Source organism: Culex quinquefasciatus, chromosome 2 (assembly GCF_015732765.1).
Source record: "Culex quinquefasciatus strain JHB chromosome 2, VPISU_Cqui_1.0_pri_paternal, whole genome shotgun sequence".
Lineage (NCBI taxonomy): Eukaryota > Metazoa > Arthropoda > Insecta > Diptera > Culicidae > Culex > Culex quinquefasciatus.
This window is the reverse complement of record NC_051862.1, coordinates 194969721-194989616: the sequence shown is the minus strand read 5'-3', so window position 1 is coordinate 194989616 and position 19896 is coordinate 194969721. Positions and strand designations below refer to the sequence as shown.

Sequence of the window (19896 nt, the reverse complement as noted above, 5' to 3'; positions counted from 1 at the left end):
GAAAACACAAGTTATCTGAAAAAATGACGAAAATCTCAAAACTTTGGGGCGGTGTCAAAAATCGGGATTCTTACATGTTTTAAAAGTTCAATAATAGCTCCCCCAAATTTGAGCTTGATCAGAAAAAGTCGATTTCGAATTTGTACTTTTTTTGTGTACATTTGAGCCGAAATGACCCTTATATCACTCATGCAGCTGAAAAAAGTATTACAAAATTGGAATCAGAATCTAAAAATTTTACAGGAGGATTAAATATGCTGTTTTTTAAACATCAAACATGCATTCATGTAGTAAAAAAAAACCTCAACTCCATAAACTTTGATTCGTGATTCAATTTACGGGTGTTTTCTTGCAGCTCGTAAGAAATTTCCCATTGAGACTGTTGACGAGCGTAAACGATTCCCACGAAAAACGCCTAACGGGTATGCTACTAGTGACTGCAAGGGGATGAGGTGGTATGAAATCAAACAAAGTGAGCAAGCTCAACGCTGTAAATACACCGTTAAATTCATACACTTAGACATGGAAACTTTGGCTTGTCCCACGAGTAATTTTTGAGTAGGAAAGCTCTGTGACATTATGTTCTAGGAGAAAAAGCCGCTCTAACTTCGAAATTAATACGCGCTTTATTTCGTCACGAAAATAGCATATTTACAACTGTAATCATCTGGAACGCTTCTTTTAATTTCATTCACGAAAAAAGGGTACTTTCTACACAGAGAGCAAATATGTGCTCGCCTAAATCAGTAACAGCGCGGCTTCGAGATCCACAGGGACTCCAGCTTGAGGCGCAACAAGTCGAGGCTGGTGAAGCTGCACGAACCGTACTGTGGCACGTTGGCGGGGTAAAAAAATTTCGACGACGGTCCCTCCGGAACTCGTACGGCAGCTTGGAGTATCGTTTCTTGCGATTTTATGGGTTCTTCGTCTTCCATGTTGTAGAAATAGTACGTGTACCGTGAGCTGGTGCTGGTTTCGACCGTGGTAATGTTGGCTGGCTTCGAGGGTTGCACGTCGATTCGGGTTTGAGCGATGTTTCGCGTGTATCGGGGAGGGCAGGGCTCTTGGTAGATGTCCAGCACGAATCCTTGGACGCGTGGGAAGCGGTTGAATCGGCTGTAGACTCGGATGAACTTGGGCAGGTAGCCCCACTGGCTGGTGTAAACCATTCCGGTGCGGCATCCGCAGATGCGACGGCCGTCGATTTCGACGAAGGCGTCGGAACAACCGATGCGGTCATCGCCGAGCAGGAAGTACTTGAAGCGGATGATCAGCCGGCAGGTGTTTGGAGAGTAGCGATTGATGTGGTAGTAGCAGTTCGCGTTGGAGGTCTGGAAGCTGGGGAAGTTTGGACTGACGAGGTAGAAACGCTGCTGGCTGAACACGTTACGGCAGCAGGAGAGGATTGACGGGTTGGCTGGGGGGAGTATCGGGGGTGGTGGGATGTCCTGACGTTGAGGCTGATCGACGTCGGTGACGTTTAGGGTTACGTCGACATCTGGGTGAACCTGCTGAGGTGGTTGGTATCCTGGAGGGGCACCACCGATTGAGTTCGTTCCACCACCATTGTTTGGAGGGTAGTTGGGATAAGTAGGATTAGTTGGGTAGATCGGGTTGGTGGGATAAGAGGGTGATGCTGGGTACACAGGGTTATTTGGATAACTTGGATACGCTGGATAGGACGGATAACATGGCTGTGGATAGTTCTGACAGTTTGGTGTGTAGTTTGGAGTACCAGGACAGTTTCGGCAAGTTGGACCAATCGGATAACCTGGAGTCACTGGATAGGCTGGAATGTGAGGTGGACAGCTATGGGTGGGATAACTTGGTGGAGTCGACGGCCCAGGAGGTAAATATCCAGATGGATTGAACTCCGGAGGGATATCCTGACGGCTATTGACCTTCTTCGAACCGATTATTACTTCTTCATCGCTTGCAATTGTTACATCATCTGCAACCTGCAACGTAGTGTCCACCGTATACGATGTAGACGATTCAACAGCTTCGTTGTCATCGCAAGGTTGTCTAGTGACCACGATACGAAAACCCCGTCCACTACCCCACCCATCCGTCACGAACTTCATCGTCAGGATCCCGTTGCTAGAGTTGTACGTCTTCGATCCAATAACCGTCCCACACAGAACCTCCTCATCTCCAATAACCAATCGATCCTTTCGACAATCCCTCGAAGGCTCCAACTCAAAGTCCACAAACTGCAAGTGATACCTGCTACTGCACACAAACGGCGACTTGAACGTGTACTCGCAGTGCAAATCTTCACCGTAAACCTCCGGATAGTCCGGGGATAGCACCTCGTTCTGCAACCTCTTGAAAACTCCCCCACACTCAACGGATCTCCGCTCGCTAGCCACGTACCAACTCACGTGGGAGTTGGTTTCCGTTGTGTCCTCGTTGTACACGTTAGCCATCCGAAACTGCTCCCCATCACCGCAGAATGCCACTTTCAATAAGCCACAGATTAACAAGCTTCTGATTGAGTTTTCGATTAACCTTCTCATTGTGCGGCGCCCTAAACGTTTCTTTTTTGTCACGAAACAGATTAAACTTTTTCCATTTGCAGGTACTTTGACGATGTCGACGACGACGAAGATCCGAGCCCGGTGACCGACCAGCGATGAATGCAAAAGTTTCGGCCGATGGCAGTCAATATTTAAAAGTTTGTAAATTAAACATGCGGAAAGACGCACTCTGTAAAGACAGTGTGACGAAAGTTGGGCCAGATGCAGAGTATATTGGTTAAGCCCCGTTTTGTTTGCACTGTGACTAGGTTGGGTATTTTTTAACGATTATGCCATTTCCGCAGCATGATGGTTGAGATGTGGGAGTTTTTTTTGGCGGGGTGACAAACTGCTAGAACTAAATGGAGTCAAAGTTTATTGAAAATCTCTTTGCATATAGTTTTGGGCGCGATTGCTTGTTCAAACAATGTTTTACCTCTTATCAAACCCGAATTTGTGATGTCGAAAACCTGATAAACTAAAACTTTACGAAATCCCCCACTCAACCAACTTTCCCGCCCTACTCCTAATCCATGCGATTGCCTGTCTCTGCTCAAATCCAACCTTCTGAAAAAGTCTTCTCGACGGTCCATTATCCGGTCGAACTCCGCCGTAAACATTTAGACCCTTTTCGGCGACCTTTCGCGAAATCGCCCTCACCATCAACTCCCCAAATCCTCGATTACGGCACCGATCGTCCACGTGCAGATAGCTGAGAAAGCCCAAGTTCGAGTGCAAACACCATCCAACCAGTTCGTCTTCCTCGTTGAACAAGCCAACGTTGGTGTTCCACGCTAGACACCGCTTGACGGTGAACTCCGAACCGTCACATTGAAACGGCCAAGCTTGGTTGATTTGGGAGGCATGCTTCAGGTCCAGATTGGCTAGTCGAAAACCTTCCGGCAGGATGATCTCCAGCTGGAGAGCTTTCTCCCGTGACAGATAAAGCACGTGGTTTGGAGTCCGAAGTGGGTTGCAATGGGGATGCTCTGAATATACCGCTTCCAGGGCAGGTTGGTGACGGTCCAGCATGGCACAAATCCGGTAGCTGTAGTCCCAGTTGACTAGTTTAAGGGCTCGTAGCAAGCTGCCGTTTGACTCTTCTAGCGTGTAGCAGTACAGCTCGTAACGATCCTGCAAGAAGACTAGTTAAGCTTGGATCAATTAAGCCAATGAACTCACCCACGATTATGATGAATGTTCCATCCGAGCGCCATGCTCCATTCAAACTAAATATTTGCAAATTTGCAATTTTCGCATCAATTTGGATCCAATCGATGTAATTTTGAACTACATTGTGAGGTAGTTCATGCGCAGGCCAGCTTGTCCGGAACAAATCGCGTAGGTCCGCCCAGTTTTCCCTTGGAATGGGCACAAGTTCGTCCATGATTCTGCTCACGATGATCTAAACAAGCCGACTGCACAGCTCGCAGATATTTTATACGGAAGGGTAAAAGTAAGAGGTTGATGAAGGTACCGTTACAAGTTGTAACTTTATACCTTTTATTCATTTCAATGCTTTGTCCATAGCTGTAACGTTTAAATATTAAATAATTGTATGCAAAAATCTTACGACAAGTTTCAAGTCTCGAAATTGAACGGTAGACATAAATCGTAGGCAATACCCTCGCGTAGAACACTTGAAATCATCCCTCTAAGCTTTATTATCTTATCAAAGGTGTCGTTCGCCATAACCACCACGAGTCGGCGTTAGTTACATGTAATATATGGAAATATTGCTTCATTCACGTTGAGTGAATCTCCATTTGTCGATATTGACGATAAAGTAGCATGGTGCGGTCGAAAATCAATATCATTTTTTTTGTTTTAAAAAAAAACATAACATTACTGAGGTAATAATTGTACGCAGAAAAAAAATCAATTCTCGTAATCGTGAATTAAGTTCACGAATGTGAGAACCACGAAGGAATTTATTCATGAGTATGGTGCATTTGCACTATAAACGTGAATATATTCCTTCGTGGTTCTCGCATTCGTGAATTTAATTCACGATTTCGAAAATTGATTTTTTTTTGTGTAATAATGAAATCGTTAACATTTTGCGTTTCTATTTTGATGTCACATAAACTTTCAAGCTCTGAAAATAACTCACTTCGAGATCATTTTGGTCAAAATAAGCCTCACCCCATTATTTTCCAACGACGGAACCGTTTCATATCGCTTAATTGTCTAATTAAATCGCCCATGCACCCGTCGAACGCAGAAAGAATGTGCATACAATAAAGCTGCATTCTTTACAGCCAATTTGAACCCACGCGGTTTTTCGTGCTAATGAAACGGTGCGGGGGAGAAATTTCAGGTAACCATCTCATTTAGATAGGACGCACCAGATTACAAGTTATAACTTTATGGGGGTAGATTAACCGGTTTAGTGAAAGAAAGGAGACCGCAAAAGATTTTATCCAGCGTTAAATGTAGGTTAAAGTTCTTTCTTTTTGTGGGTTTTGAGTACGCCAAAATTGTGCACCTCAAGTCGTAATTTACTTTCTTTCTTTTTTGTGCTAACAATGTTTCGACTTCTAGAAATATTCTATTTTTGTACGATGTTTGCACGTGATAACCGTGGCTGCTAATTTTGGTAAAATGGTTACAACAGAAACTTTCTAGTAGACAATGGGGGAGGCAAACCATTAATCCAGTAAGCGATCTTCTGGAAATATTATTTGGTTTCAAGGTAGAACACATTTGAATCTTGAAAGTTTCAACATTGTAGGTACAGTAATCATTAAATTACATACTTATAAAGTTAAAATTGCTTGCTAATACCCTATTTTTATTAACATTATTAACAAAGTACATTTAACCTTATGTTTTCAATTATAATTTTATTTTCAACATGATTTTTTATAAAATAAATTAATTGTTTGCTCTACAGCATTGCCTTGGCGTTCTCGATTGCGAGATTTCTACTCGAAACTAGGTGTCTGAAGGCTTGATTGTTGAGGCAATTGCAAACCTCTTTTTACACCTTAGATTCCATCCATCCCTGGATTCGAACTGACGTCCTTTGGATTGTTAGTCCAACTGCCTATCAGCGACTCCAAGGGAGACGACTCCTACTCCTGGACCGAGTTAACGACCTAACCTTAAAGTTAGACCGGGGCCAACAGTTACTTCCCATCCAACGTAAGTCGTGATCAGACAAATTTCGTCTCGAAAAATGCCACATTTCGAGACCTTCTGGGATTGCACCCAGGCCGACTGGGTGAGAGGCAACCACGCGTACCCCCACACAGTAAAAAAATGTGTAAATTTGGAAGGTGTAATTTTGGAAGGATGAATATTACCTCTTTTATGATGTAATTTTACCTCAATTTAGAATGAAAAAAAGACATTACAGAGCAGTTCTCTCAGATTTCGGTCATTCGATTTATTTTGTATTTTTTAATCCGACTGAAACTTTTTTGGTGCCTTCGGTATGCCCAAAGAAGCCATTTTGCATCATTAGTTTGTCCATGTAATTTTCCATACAAATTTGGCAGCTGGCCATACAAAAATGATGTATGAAAATTCAAAAATCTGTATCTTTTGAAGGAATTTTTGATCGATTTGGTGTCTTCGGCAAAGTTGTAGGTATAATTATGAACTACACTGAAAAAAATTATACACGGTTAAAAAAATTTGGTGATTTTTTATTTAACTTTTTGTCACTAAAACATGATTTGCAAAAAAACACAATTTTTATTTTTTTTTTTATTATTTGATATGTTTTAGAGGACATCAAATGCCAACTTTTCAGAAATTTCCAGGTTGTGCAAATAATCTTTGAGCGAGTTATGAATTTTTGAATCAATACTGATTTAAAAAAAAATGAAATGTAGGTCGCACAATTTTTTAAAATTCATTTTCCGATGTAAAATCAAATTTGCAATCAAGAAGTACTGCAGTAAAATTTTGATAAAGTTCACCGTTTTCAAGTTAAATCCATTTTTAGGTGACTTTTTGAAAATAGTCGAAGTTTTTATTTTTTTCAAATTAGTGCACATGCTTGCCCACTTTTGAAAAAAATATTTTTGAAAATCTGAGAAAATTTCCTATATTTTGCACTTTTGAACTTTGTTGATACGACCCTTTGTTGCTGAGATATTGCCATGCAAAGGTTTAAAAACAGGAACAATTATGTTTTCTAAGTCCCACCCAAACAACACACCATTTTCTAATGTCGATATCTCAGCTACTAATAGTCCGATTTTCAATATTAAAATATGAAACATTCGTGAAATTTTCTGATCTTTTCGAAAAAAATATTTTAATTTTTTTAAACCAAAACTAACATTTCAAAAGGGCCAAAAATTCAATATTACGCTCTTTTAAAATGTTGGTCTTGGTTTTAAAAATTTGAAAATATTTTTTCGAAAAGATCGGAAAGTTTCACGAATGTTTCATATTTTAACATTGAAAATCGGACCATTAGCTGAGATATCGACATTGAAAAATGGTGTGTTGTTTGGGTGGGACTTAGAAAACATCAATTTTCCTGTTTTTAAACCTTTGCATGGCAATATCTCAGCAACTAAGGGTCGTATGAACAAAGTTCAAAAGTGCAAAATATATGGAATTTTCTCAGCATTTCAAAAATATTTTTTTCAAAAGTGGGCAAACATGTGCAATAATTTAAAAAAAATTAAAACTTCGACTATTTTCAAAAAAGTCTCCTAAAAATGGATTTAACTTGAAAACGGTGCACTTTATCAAAATTTCATTTAAGTACTTTTTGATTGCAAATTTAATTTACATCGAAAAATGAAGTTAAAAAAATTTTGCGACCAATTTTTCGATTTTTTGAAAAAAATCAGTACTGATTCAAAAATTCATAACTCGCTCAAAGATTATTTGCACAACCTGGAAATTTCTGAAAAGTTGGCATTTGATGTCCTCTGTATGCCTACAACTTTGCCCAAGACACCAAATCGATCAAAAAATTCCTTCAAAAGATACAGATTTTTGAATTTTCATACATCATTTTTGTATGGCTAGCTGCCAAATTTGTATGGAAAATTATATGAACGAACTAATGATGCAAAATGGCTTCTTTGGGCATTTCGAAGGCACCAATAAAGATTCAGTCGGATTAAAAAATACAAAAATTAACATTTAAGAAAAAAGACCGATTTCGTAGAGAACTGCTCTACACCAGAAAAGATGTAATGCGATTTCCAATATCAGTAGAAAGGTTTTTCCAGTTTGAGTATCTTATATATTTATGAAAACATATAGAAACGCACATTGAAAATTAGTCATTTTGTGTAAAAAAGTGAACTAAAAAAATGGCAGAGTACCGTTAACTGGGATGAATCGTGACTCGAGTTTGAATAGGAACAGCACGTTTCAGAGAATTTGGAAATTGATGAACACATGTTGTCTCTTTGAATCTGGTTTAACCAAAACCACTTTAAAAAAGGCTGCAAGATAGCTAAAACTGCTGTCCCGATTTGACCCAGATGATGGCACATTAAATTCTTGTTAAATAAAAAATCACTCCATTCTCGCGAGGTTTATTTTGTATAAACATATTGTTTTTGCAAGGAAATTTCAGAAATTTGGAAAAAAATGTTTCGACGAATCCTATCAAAGTATTTTTGTTTTTTTTAAACAATTTTTAATCCTCATTCTCATTCTCAGTTTATAGAAAAGCATAAAGAACAAGAAAAACCAAAAATCAGTTCCCAAATAGTAGTTTATGCAACAAGTTGCAAAAAGAGGATTTTTTCAGCACGAGTCCTACATTTATTAAATACGAAGAGTGCTGAAAAAATCAAGTTTTGCAACGAGTTCCATACAACATTTTTTGCAATTCCAAAAAACACACATTGAGTGAAATTTTATGTCAAATTTTCATATAAATCGTTTAAATAAAAAAAAATGTTGAAAAGTGTTACTTTTCGGAACAAGTGCTGAAAAGCTGAACTTTTCAGCATTTATTTTGAGAAGTGTTGCTATTCGATTCTATTATTTTTGGTACAAAAAAGTAGGCTATTTCGTCGTTCAAGAATGACTTGAAAAGTAAGTAGTTTCACGACGGAATTGCAAAAATAATATTTTCGAAATTGGTTTTAAAGTTTAATAAAATGACAATCTTTTAAAAATTATTTAAAGGGTTAAAAAGTTAAAATTCAAATGTTGAAGATCTTAAAATTTTAAGAGAAAAATGGAAATACCTATCTTTTTTTTTTAAAAAAAAAGGTTGGATTAAAAAAATTCAACAACCCAATGGAAAATTATTTCCGGATCTTTTATGTAACATATTTTTAAGAGGTCAGTAATGCATTACCCACATAGGCGTATTAAGGTTGTTATTAAAGTAATTTTCATTAAAATTCACGCAAACTCGTTTTGAAAAGATCTCGGAAATTATTGAATACAAACAGCGTCAGACAGAGTTGCCAGAATTCTTTTGGTTGTTGTCGTTTCATTGGAGAGGGCTCTTTTGAATAAAATAAGACACCATTGTTGGAATCTTAGCCCAAATCGTTTTCAATAGCGACTTTTTACTTATTTACCTGCTATTGAATTCTTTATCAAACTTTATTATTTGCAGAAGTAACCAGATATAGTTACACATGAACTGGCTACGCGGCTTGATACTTGAATTTTAAATTATTGATTTGTCACAAAAAAGTTTGGGTTCCCGATGAAAAGTATCACTTAATCTGAATTAGGCTAGAAAGTTTCAGTCGCAGACATCATTTTCCTGAAAACTCTACTCACCTATTAACAAACTTTCTTTTCGCTTCATACTTACGCTTGAACTTTCCCATCCTGAAAAACAAAACAAAAATAAAATAATGGACACAAATCTGCCCCCATTCATCTAGCCTGCTAGACATCACAAAAAGGCGCGCATCATGAAAATTCTCGCGCGAAAAACTAGCAATTACAGCCATAATTGCATTATGAAGCGAACTCTCCCTGACGCGGGAGGTTGCAATCTCGGCATAATTAGCCCGAGTTAACGCTTTTGCTGTGCAATAAAGACATAACTCACGCTCGTTTGCTCAATTTTGTTGCACTTGTTTGCTGGTTTGTAAATTGACATTTTATTCTAGAAAATAATTAAATTGGCTGCTTCCGTAGAAAAATGTATTAAAACGATATGAAATTACAATAATACTGCTTGACTTGCGTTGCTTCACATAATTTACCACATCTTATTTATTTAATAAATTGTATTTCTTTTTGCTGGTTTGTGTGTTTATTTCAAATACATTTTTACAAGTATTTATATGCTACCTATAGTTTACAAGTTCAAAAACTGTTCAAGATTTAGCAATTTAATGTTATCGTATCTTTTAAGTTTTTTTTTTGTTATTTTCTTGAGCCCTTTTAAAATGTATTTATTCTCAGAAGATGAAAAACAGTATGCTTGCTGCCGAGTTTCGTGTCACTTTGTATGTGTGTTGTGTGTTTGCGAAAGTCTTGTTTCTTCTTTTTCTTAAGTAATTTCATCATCATTCCCAGAAGGGAACAACAAGCATGCAAAGTGCGTACGCGACACAAGTACTTCTAGCGTTTCTAAGGTTTGGTTTTGGTTGGTAGGTAAGTTGATGCCAAATTCCGTCCTTAACATTTTTTATACAATACAATGTGGCCCCACCCTCACCCATCATCCGCCGGGGCAGGGTCGTGGAGTTTCAGGGAAGACGTCGCCGTCGTCGTCGGACCAGGTGGCGTCACTTATGGCCACACTAACGACCCCCTCCTTAAGAGCGAACAACCAAGAGGACAAAAAAATGGAACAAATAAACCGGAAAATTAAGGACAAATTGATTGGGGTGCTGCTGCGGGTTTATCCCAAAAATCGGATGTTGGTGAAGATTGCCTTGGCCGGTCGCTTCCGGTTGCAAAAGTTGATCGTCTTCTGGTGATTGCCGATGCGGTTCTCGTGGAGTCCGACGAGCAGCTTGAACACGTCCTCCCGGCTGGGCACGCACAGGTACCGGGCGTCGGCGTCGTACCTGTGGGTGGAGAGGAAAAATAGAACAGAGAAAGAGATTGGAGCAAGAACTTTAAAGAGCTTTGATGGAGCCAACTAACAAATTGGTTTAAAGTTGATTTCTTCAGATGTTTTGACCACAATTATTCAATTTGGTCAAAACGTTATGTTGAAGGTTGCTTTTGAATTTTAGTGTCTTTGGTTGACAAAATTCAATATCTTTGTTAATCAGTTCAAGGTTTTTTTTTTTTTTGTAAAATTTGGTTTATTTTGCAGCTTAAAAGAATTACCTACATAATTGTTCAAACTTCGCAGTTTAAGTGAAAATCAAGAGCGTTCACATCGATTCTTCCATTGACTGTATCAATGAAATGGATGTAGCGATTGATCAACTGAAGGAATTTTCTCCTTCTTGATGGTCCGATGTTGTGGAGTTCTGGCTTCAGGACGTCATTGAAGGTTAGTGCACGCATTCGCTGGAGAATTGGCGCTGTCACCCGCTTCAGATGAACCCACGCGGCTGCAACGCGTGGACATGTACTGAATTTGTGTTCAAGTGTTTCAGCTAGTGCCCCGCAGTGGAGACAAGATGCTCCATCCGCTCTTCCAATGGTATGCATAAGCTGTCGATGTTCTGTTTTTCCATTGACCAACAGGTACAGGTCACTCCGAACTGCCGAACTAATGTGCCTTGTTGAGATATTAGTCCATATCCTGCTCCAGTCAGCCGTAGGGTTTAGCCGCACGATTCTGGGAGTTTCAGTTTGGTTTATAAAGAAACTGTGAATGAGACTGGAGGAGGGATTTTGTTGGACTTGGATGGGCAAAAGGGAAATATTTTGTAGGATAACTTTGAGGCAAGGACAGTCTGCTGGTGGGTTGGGATTTACTTGGGCAATGAAGGATGAGTAAAAGGGGATGGAGCCAGTCTCTTGCAGATGTCTGCCGACCAACAAGGCTCTGCTCTTAAGTGCAGGGAGTTGTAGTTTAAGACCACCTTGATCTCGACTTCGTGCTAGCTGTTGGATCGCAACTCGAGCTGGCAACCCTTTCCACAGGTACGTACCCATTGTAGCTGTTATTTTTGCTACATGGTACGCGCAGGGGGAGAGAGTTGACGAGAGGTACCAAATTCTCGAAGTGATGAACGTGTTTAGCAATGCCACCTTCTGGAGCAGCGTCAGGGTTCGCATCGAGTGTAGGTAGACCTGTTGGGCAAATCTGGACACTGCAGCATCCCAGTTCAGCTTCACCATCGCTCGAATCGAGTTGGTGTAAATAACACCGAGAATTTTGATCTTGATCTCCGTCCGAAGGCCGGGTACTAGCAGCGGGGCACCGTCGCTGAGACCAACGTCGATGGAGACAGTTTTCTCCATGTTAAGTCTCGCTCCGGAAACGATCTCGAAGTTGGAGAACAATTCTCCCATTCGTTGTATTTTCTCCACACTGCTAGAGATCACGCTGATGTCGTCCGCGTAGGCCACAAGTAGATCATCCCCACACACACGCTCGAGTCTGCTTACTAGTGGATGTAGATACAGAACGAACAAGTGCATCGAAATGGGATCACCCTGGCGCACGCGCTGGATCGGGAATGCGGGAGAGAGATGGCCGTTTACGAGGAGACGAGAGGTGGAGCGGTCCGCAATACATGCAAGAAGGTCTACGAAGCGACGATCGAAACCGAGCGAGCGCATGGTTTGGTGAAGGAAGGCTGTACGTACCCTGTCGAATGCATGATCGAGATCGTACGAGATGATTTTGGCTTTCTCTCTTCGGCTAATCAGCTGTGCGAGCCGATCCTTGATCGATAGTGTGGCCTGGAAAATGTTGCGCTCAGCGTTAGAACACTTTTGCCCATCGCTGAGAATTCCGTGTAGTTTCATCACATCGTCTAGGCGGGCTTTCAGCATCCGAGAGAAGATCTTGTAGTCTACGTTCAGTAGAGAGATCGGTCTGTAAGAGCGAGCAGTGTTGCTGTTCCCTTTCTTTTTAACAAGAACAACCACACCTTCGACAAACTCTGGCGGAAAATCACCACGTAGAGCTTCGTTCAGGACGAGATTGATTTCCCGATGGATGACGTCAAACAGCCGTTGGTAGAACTCCTTAGGAATTCCATCTGGTCCAGGTGATTTTCTTGGTGCACTCGACTTGATGGCTGCGAGGATGTCTGCTGTGGTGATTTCTCTCGTACAAGCTTCGTTCGTTGGATCGGCATTCGGGATGATCTGGCAGCACTGGAACTCGTCGACTGCTCCTCTCTTCGTGGACTTCGGCGTAGAGCTCGGAGAAATATCGGTGCAAGTGTTCTTCAACAGCTGTTGAGCCGTCGATCAGCTCTCCTTGTTCAGCGTGTAGTTGTGTGATCGTCAAGGTGATCGTGGTAGTTTTTTTCCGTCTCTCGCCCAGCTGGAACATGGACAGCGGCTCGCCTGCGACGTAGGTCTCGTTTACCCTCACACACATTTGCGAGAATTGTCGTTGTAGCGTGAGCATCTCTCCCTTGATACGATTGATAGCAACCAGTGCCACCGGGTTCTGATAGTACTGGTCATATGCTGCTCGCAGCTGCGCGTACAGTCTCTGATGCTTACCGTTGAACTCGTCGTATGCTTCCTTGGCTTTCCAGCGGAAAAACTTTTTGATCTGTGGCTTCGCGAACTCCAACCACCATCTCATCCACGACGGGAAGTTTCGACGCTGGCGGGTCCAGTATTGCCACCTGTTCCGGAACTCTGCGATGTTTTCTGGTGTAAGAAGATGGGGGCGTAGGGACCAGTAGCCGCGACCAGTTTCGTGGCCGAGGTGAGGAAGACAAATTGTCGCAGTGACAGCTTTGTGATTTGTGAATGAGCATACGTGGGTGTCCGAGTTTCTCAGCTGATTTCTAAGCCCCTGTGTGACGTAGATTCGATCCAGCCGCGACGCTGAGTTGTGTGAGATGTACGTGTATCCTTGTGCTTGTGGTTGTAGCTGCTCCCATACATCGAACAGTTGTAGTTGGCGTACAGCTGTTTGTAGTGCTGGACTCAAATTGTACCCCGTTGCATCACACTGCCGCAGAACACAGTTGAAGTCACCCATTAGCACTGTGTGCGAAGTGCGACGGCGGAGGTAGTATGCGAGCGTGTTGTTAAAGAACCGTTCTCTGTCCGCTCGCTGTGCTGTTCCCGATGGAGCATAGATGTTACAGAGTGTGGTGTCGTTGATTTGGAGAGCGATCAACCTGCCGTCCAGGCTTTTTTCAACGTGAGAGTAACGGATATGCTCTTTGAGTGCAATTGCAGTGCCTCGTCTAGCATGATCGACGTTGCAGATCACGTTGTATCCAGGCAAGGTAAGCTGCTCGTTCTCAACTTCCTGCAAACAGATGATGTCCAAGTTCATAGTCCGTGTGAATGTACGAAGGGCGTCGATTTTGGTGGTGTTGGTTATTGTGTTGATGTTGATGGTTGCAATATTATAGCTGTTGTAGTTGGCCATATTTACAACACCATTCCCTCATCAACACTCACAGCACCGTCACGTTTGTGCTTCTTGGATTTGGATCTTAAGCTTCTGGTGGACGTTGAAGAGGTGTCAGTGTCGTTGCCGTCAGTCTTGCTTCCCTTGCCTTTGGATTTTGGAGTTGAGGAGTTAGTTTGGTGAAGACAAGGCGATCTTTTGGAGGCAGCATAATGTTGTCATTCAGTCTGGGTTGGCTGGGACCAGCCACTTGGTTGAGTTGGGAGCCCGTTGGCAGGCGTGGTGTTGACTTGGGGGTTGGCTTGGTCACCTGTTTTGGTTGTTTTGCTGCATCAGCGTACGTTTTTTGCACCATCAGCTTTTTGTTGTTCACACACGAGATTCCGTTGTGTGAGAATTCGTTGCAGTGGCGACATGTGTGTTGTTGACCGTGGTATTGGACCTGTGTCACAAGTCCACCAATACTCACGTACGAGTCGATGTTTCGCTCCACAAACATCTTGACCACACGCACACCAGTGGGGATGGCCCTGAAAAAGTATTTGTCTTCCCAGTAGAGGTCACGGACAGAAAGCACTTCCCCGTAGTCGCTCAAGAACTCGATGATCTCGTCATCGGACACTTCGTCGGACAGGTCAAACAGCTTCACATCTACAGCTCCATCTTCCATAACAATACGGATTGGGTACGACTTGCCCTCGTGCTCGATCGCGTGTTTGCCGTCGTGTTGGTCCACAATCTGCTGCGCCAAGTCGTTGTCGATGACCTTGACGAAGGCACAGCCGTGTGTTCTGCTACACTGCAGTCTGGTTACCTCGTCCGGTTTCAGGCCAAGCTCGTTCCCGATGAAGTTATGAACATCCTCGAAAGACGGCTTTTTCGGCATATTCGAATAATCAACGCGGAACGTATTCTCCCGGCGACTCATCACGGAACTTGCGTGGGTTTTAGCGTTTCGAAAATTTGCGATTGACTTCCTTGTCTTGCTCTAGCGAAAGCTCGACTGCTCGGCTCGGAAGTTGAGCGCTAACTAACGGGTGATGCACATTTACCACGAAATTGCATAGAAATGTTTTAAGAAATATTTGAAAAGTTATTTTTTTTGCAATTCCGTCGTGAAACTATTTACTTTTCCGTCATTCTTGAACGACGAAATAGCCTACTTTTCTGTACCAAAAATAACAGAATCGAATAGCAACACTTTTCGAAATAAATAATGAAAAGTTATACTTTTCAGCACTCAAATGGGTGTGAAAATTTGACATAAAATTACACTCAGTGTGTGTTTTATGGAATTGCAAAAAATGTTGTATGGAACTCGTTGCAAAACTTGATTTTTTCAGCACTCTTCGTATTTATCCAACTCGGTGAACCTCGTTGGATAAATGTACGACTCGTGCTGAAAAAATCCTCTTTTTGCAACTTATGTAATAAACTACTAAAACTGTTTAGAAAAAACATTACTTTTCGATACAAGTGCGGAAAAGTTTTAAGGACCCCTCATTGAAATTTGCGTGAAACCTAATAAAATAAAATTACAAGCCTAGGTTTCAACATTTGGGTGAAAAAGTGTTTCAAAATGCATTTTAAACGCGTCCAGTTGCTCTACAATGATTAGTTTTCAAAATATCGAGGTATTGATCGAAATTTTTTTTCGCGAAAAAAAACATTTTCAAAATTTTACATGTTAAACGAGCCTTACCCGACAAACTTCGTTCTGCCTTTTTTTTTCGTTTGTTGACGTTTTGAGCTTTTTTGCTAATTTAGCCTCCTGTGATCAAAATTTGATTTTACATAACTTTCTCCATACAATCTGCAGATCTTCCGGAATCGGTTCCGGAGTGGCCAAAGTTGTCACTCTTTAGCGTAAGAACCTTCCTTGGACTTATACGAACCCAACGCAACAAAGAGCACCTCGATCCGACGCTCCGTATTGAACTGATTCGCGTTCGAACAAAACCGTCGAAATTTTTTATATTTATATATATAGAAGATAGATAGAAGATATGATTTTTACATGTTAAATATGATTATAAACGCAGGAAAATGCATTTAAACTGATTTTCAGTTGATTAAGCTTGAATTTTCGTCAAAATTTTGAAAGCTTTTCGAAAAAATATTTTTTTGCCCCCTGATTATTCAGGCTGACATAAACTTTGAAAAATATTTGCAACGACCTTACAGTGCCACGAAAACGTTTCTTTTTCGCAAAATATTTTGAATACATCAATTCTTACAATTTTTGAAACTAATGATTGCAAAACAATACATTTTTTAAACACTTTTTTCATTCAAGTGTGACCATGACTTGTAATTAATTTTTTTTTTGCGAGTCTGAACATTATCGATTTTTCTACCGAATTCGGCAAAAAAACTTAATGTGTACCATTTTTAAGGGGTATCCTTTTTTTATAATTGGCACACCAAAGCAAAAATGCGAGACTCAACGATTTTTCCCAATCTAATTTAAAGCAAGTTCAAGTGCAAAAAATCTCAACTTACGTCCTAGCTCTCGCGTTCTGCCGCTTCCACGGGTATCTCCGGTAGTACCTGCCGGACCGTTTGTCTCCGTTGGCCGTAAATCGCTCCTCCTGTCCCACCGGATCCTCCCCGCTGGGCTCTCCGCCGGTGCTTTCCACCGGTGCCGTCTCACTGCCGCCGGCATCCTCGATGTACACGATGGGCAGCGGTCCCTCGGGCAGTTGTTCCAGCAGTTTCATCAACAGTTCCGACTTGATTTCGATGTCCTCCTCCTCCTTGACGCGTTCCAGCTGCTCGCGGATCAAATCGAAACTTTCGACGGGGGTTCCGGGGGCGTGGCCAGCAACGGCGTTGCCAGGGGAGGACCCGGGGGATTCCAGCCCGGTTGCGGCAGCGGCAGCGGAGTAGAATGGATTGTCCTCGATTTCGTTATCGTCGCCGTTGATGTCCATCTCCGCTGAATGGTCCTGTTCCCGGTCGTAGTCTGCGGATTCGAGATAATGAGAGAGACATCAATGGTTTAAAAAGATTGAATTATTGGATGGAGGGGGAAGCAGTTCTTTAAAAGCATCACGACGACCAGAGGTCACCTGGGAAATCCAATAATGAAGATGGTTTTGATTTTGCTTTGGAGTCGTCTGTAAAACTGTTTTTTTTTTCTTTATTCAGCAGTGAAAACTAAACAGATAACCAACACAATTATGTGGGTGGAATGAACCGAAAAGTGTCGTTAGCAGATAAAGCCCTTAGCCATCGGAATGGGTTCAGATTTTCCAGGTAGTGGACACGGATTGTTAGTTTAGTCTAATACCAGTTTACTTTAAAATCTGTTATCTAATTTTATAATTTTAAATCATGTCGTTTTTTTTCTCAGCTTTGACCATTTAAAGAGCGAGTTTTTCACCAATGTGTAACAGGTCGTATCGAAGTGCTCCGATTTGGATGAAACTTTCAGCGTTTGTTTGTCTATGCATGAGATGAACTCATGCCAAATATGAGCCCTCTACGACAAAGGGAAGTGGGGTAAAACGGGCTTTGAAGTTTGAGGTCAAAAAAACATAAAAAATCTTAAAATTGCTCGCATTTCCGTAAAACTTCATCAATTCCAACTCTCTTAGATGCATTTGAAAGGTATTTTGAAGCACTTCAAAATGGGCCATAGACATCTAGGATTGGTTTAACTTTTTCTCTTAGCTTTTGCAAATTACTGTCAAAAATGGATTTTTTTAAAACCTTAACATCTTTTTTCAACAGCCTCCAACACCCATACTCCTATAGGTCAAAAGATAGGTAATTTCATTGACTATAAGCCTACGGTATTAACTTTTTGGCCAATCGCAGTTTTTCTCATGGTTTTTTGATTTTTCTAGAACAAACATTTTACAACGTTAGTTTTTGCCCTGTAGGCCGCCATAGCGGCATTTTTTAGTCTCAATTTTGTCATATTCGGAATCCTCGGACAATTTCACGTAAATTGAAGTATTGGAGTTGTAAATGTGATTGGAAAAATTGCCATTGTATGTATGTATGTATGTATGTATGTATGTATGATCCCCATACCCGCAGGCAACTTGGTCCTGGAACACATGTGAGCGCTAGGTGAACAATTCGATCATCTTTTACTCCGTAATCTGTACACCCACGTGCATAAGTTTTTTTGCACGAATTTTTATGCTACAAATACCGGCGCATAAAATACAATGGTTTCCCTCTTCCCACCCCAAGCGCCGGAAATTTGTAGCGGGTGTAGGGACACTTTGCATAGACGCCCTTGCTCCCATCACGTCACTGAGGGTATGGAGCGACGAGAAATTAATAAGCATGCCCCCTCAGTCGAACCTTCATTAGAGAAGCAGGCAATCCACAACTCACAGCGAACGACCAAGGGAACACCCTACCGCGTATATAGTAAGATTGGCGTGGTTGGTCTTTAGTGAAATGTATGGATGTTAGAGTGGATGGAAGTGTCAATTGAAAATAAAAATGGAAAGCTCTCACCAAATACGAAGAATCTTCGAAACCAGCTCATTTCCGATCGTTTCGCCACATGTCACATGAATCTTGACTTTTCTTGAATCCCTGTCTTAATCAGCAGAGCTTCCGGCAGCAATCCTGATACCGCACGATTAACTGCAAGCGACCCACTTTAATGAGGATGAAAGATGATCACCACCCACATCTGCTTCGACAATTCTTGAAAAACGACGTCGCCATTCTGGAATTTATGTTGTCGAACTGGAACCACTGGCAACGCTCTAGCTGATGGCCACTTCGTGAAGTTACCCAGGTCCTGATCTTCTTGTTGCTGCTGACATCTCCTCCCGGTGGAGCAACTCTGCCGAGTCGAGAAAGTCGTATTTCAAAAATATCACCGAAAAAGTCTACCTTTCACTTCCATCACTTCAACTACAAATGTCTTGAACCGAAAATTATAAAGAGATCTCCGTATTTTAAGAAATTTTACACTTTTAAAGACGATTAAATGGAAAAAAAATGACAGCGCTCAAAAAACGCGTCCGAACACGGGCACAGATTGCTTCGATCCATGTGATTGGAAAAATTGCCATTTAGAATAAAATAAAATATTTTTTCACAGTTTGTTGGATTAGGGGTAAAACAGGTTTTCGCCTACTTGATACAGCATTTGACGTTTTGATCATAGGGTAAATAAAATCTATTTCTTTTTTCAAAAATGTTTTATTTAATTATTTTTTAAATCAAAATTACAATTACAATACTTCTAACTTACGTGAAATTGTCCGAGGATTCCGAATATGACAAAATTGAGACCAAAAAGTGCTGCTTTGGAAGCCTACAGGGCAAAAACTAACGTTGTAAAATGTTTGTTCTAGAAAAATTGAAAAACTATGAGAAAAACTGCGATTGGCCAAAAAGTTAATACCATAGGCTTATAGTGCATGAAATTACATATCTTTTGACCTATAGGAGTATGGGTGTTGGAGGCTGTTGGAAAAAGATATTAAGGTTTTAAAAAAATCCATTTTTGACAGTAATTTGCAAAAGCTAAGGGAAAAAGTCAAACCAATCCTGGATGTCTATGGTACATTTTGAAGTGCTTTAAAAGACCGTTCGAATGCATCTAAGAGAGTTGGAACTGATGAAGTTTTACGGAAATGCGAGCAATTTTAAGATTTTTTATGTTTTATTGACCTCAAACTTCAAAGCCCGTTTTACCCCACTTCCCTTTGTCGTAAAGGGCTCATATTTGGCATGAGTTCATCTCATGCATAGACAAACAAACGCTGAAAATTTCATCCAAATCGGAGCACCTCGATACGACCTCTAGAACAAACCGAGCAATATATACAAATACTGCCTCTTAAGAAGCATACCAAAAGTCATTAGGTTTTAACAAAATGGTACAACTGGCCATAGCTCAAAAGCCAGCTTTTTTGTCAACTAAAGCATATAAATTTAGTTTTTATGCGAAAATCGATTGGATTTCATCTT

At 41.0% G+C, this 19896-nt stretch overlaps 3 protein-coding genes across 3 annotated transcripts in view; all 3 read right to left on the bottom strand.

Annotated features, from left to right (window-relative positions):
* Positions 1–607: 607 nt before the first annotated feature.
* Positions 608–2550, bottom strand: LOC6034826. The gene has a single exon (XM_001845045.2). The coding sequence runs from the start codon at positions 2517–2519 to the stop codon at positions 744–746; it is 1776 nt and encodes a 591-aa protein (XP_001845097.2). The 5' UTR covers positions 2520–2550; the 3' UTR covers positions 608–743.
* Positions 2551–2980: 430 nt separating this feature from the next.
* LOC6034827 lies at positions 2981–3931 on the bottom strand. Its single transcript, XM_001845046.2, has 2 exons — positions 3706–3931; positions 2981–3653 (listed from the first exon to the last, which is right to left on the bottom strand). Exons 1-2 carry the CDS (start codon positions 3904–3906, stop codon positions 3006–3008), a joined length of 849 nt encoding a protein of 282 aa, XP_001845098.2. The 5' UTR covers positions 3907–3931; the 3' UTR covers positions 2981–3005.
* Positions 3932–9659: 5728 nt separating this feature from the next.
* Positions 9660–19896, bottom strand: part of LOC6034828 — a 32721-nt gene continuing 22484 nt past the window's right edge. The window contains exons 3-4 of the mRNA XM_038255974.1: positions 16447–16909; positions 9660–10495 (exon numbers count right to left, since the gene is read on the bottom strand). Of these exons, the coding sequence (XP_038111902.1) occupies positions 10327–10495; positions 16447–16909 (632 nt within the window). The 3' untranslated portion in view covers positions 9660–10326. The remainder of the gene's footprint in view (positions 10496–16446; positions 16910–19896) is intronic.

Excerpts from the sequence above, each read along its gene's own strand:
- LOC6034826 (XM_001845045.2), bottom strand. The coding sequence starts at position 2,519 with ATGAGAAGGTTAATCGAAAACTCAATCAGAAGCTTGTTAATCTGTGGC.
- LOC6034827 (XM_001845046.2), bottom strand. The coding sequence starts at position 3,906 with ATGGACGAACTTGTGCCCATTCCAAGGGAAAACTGGGCGGACCTACGC. Across the intron at positions 3,654-3,705 it reads ATGGAACATTCATCATAATC|GATCGTTACGAGCTGTACTG; the intron begins GTGGGTGAGTTC and ends GTCTTCTTGCAG.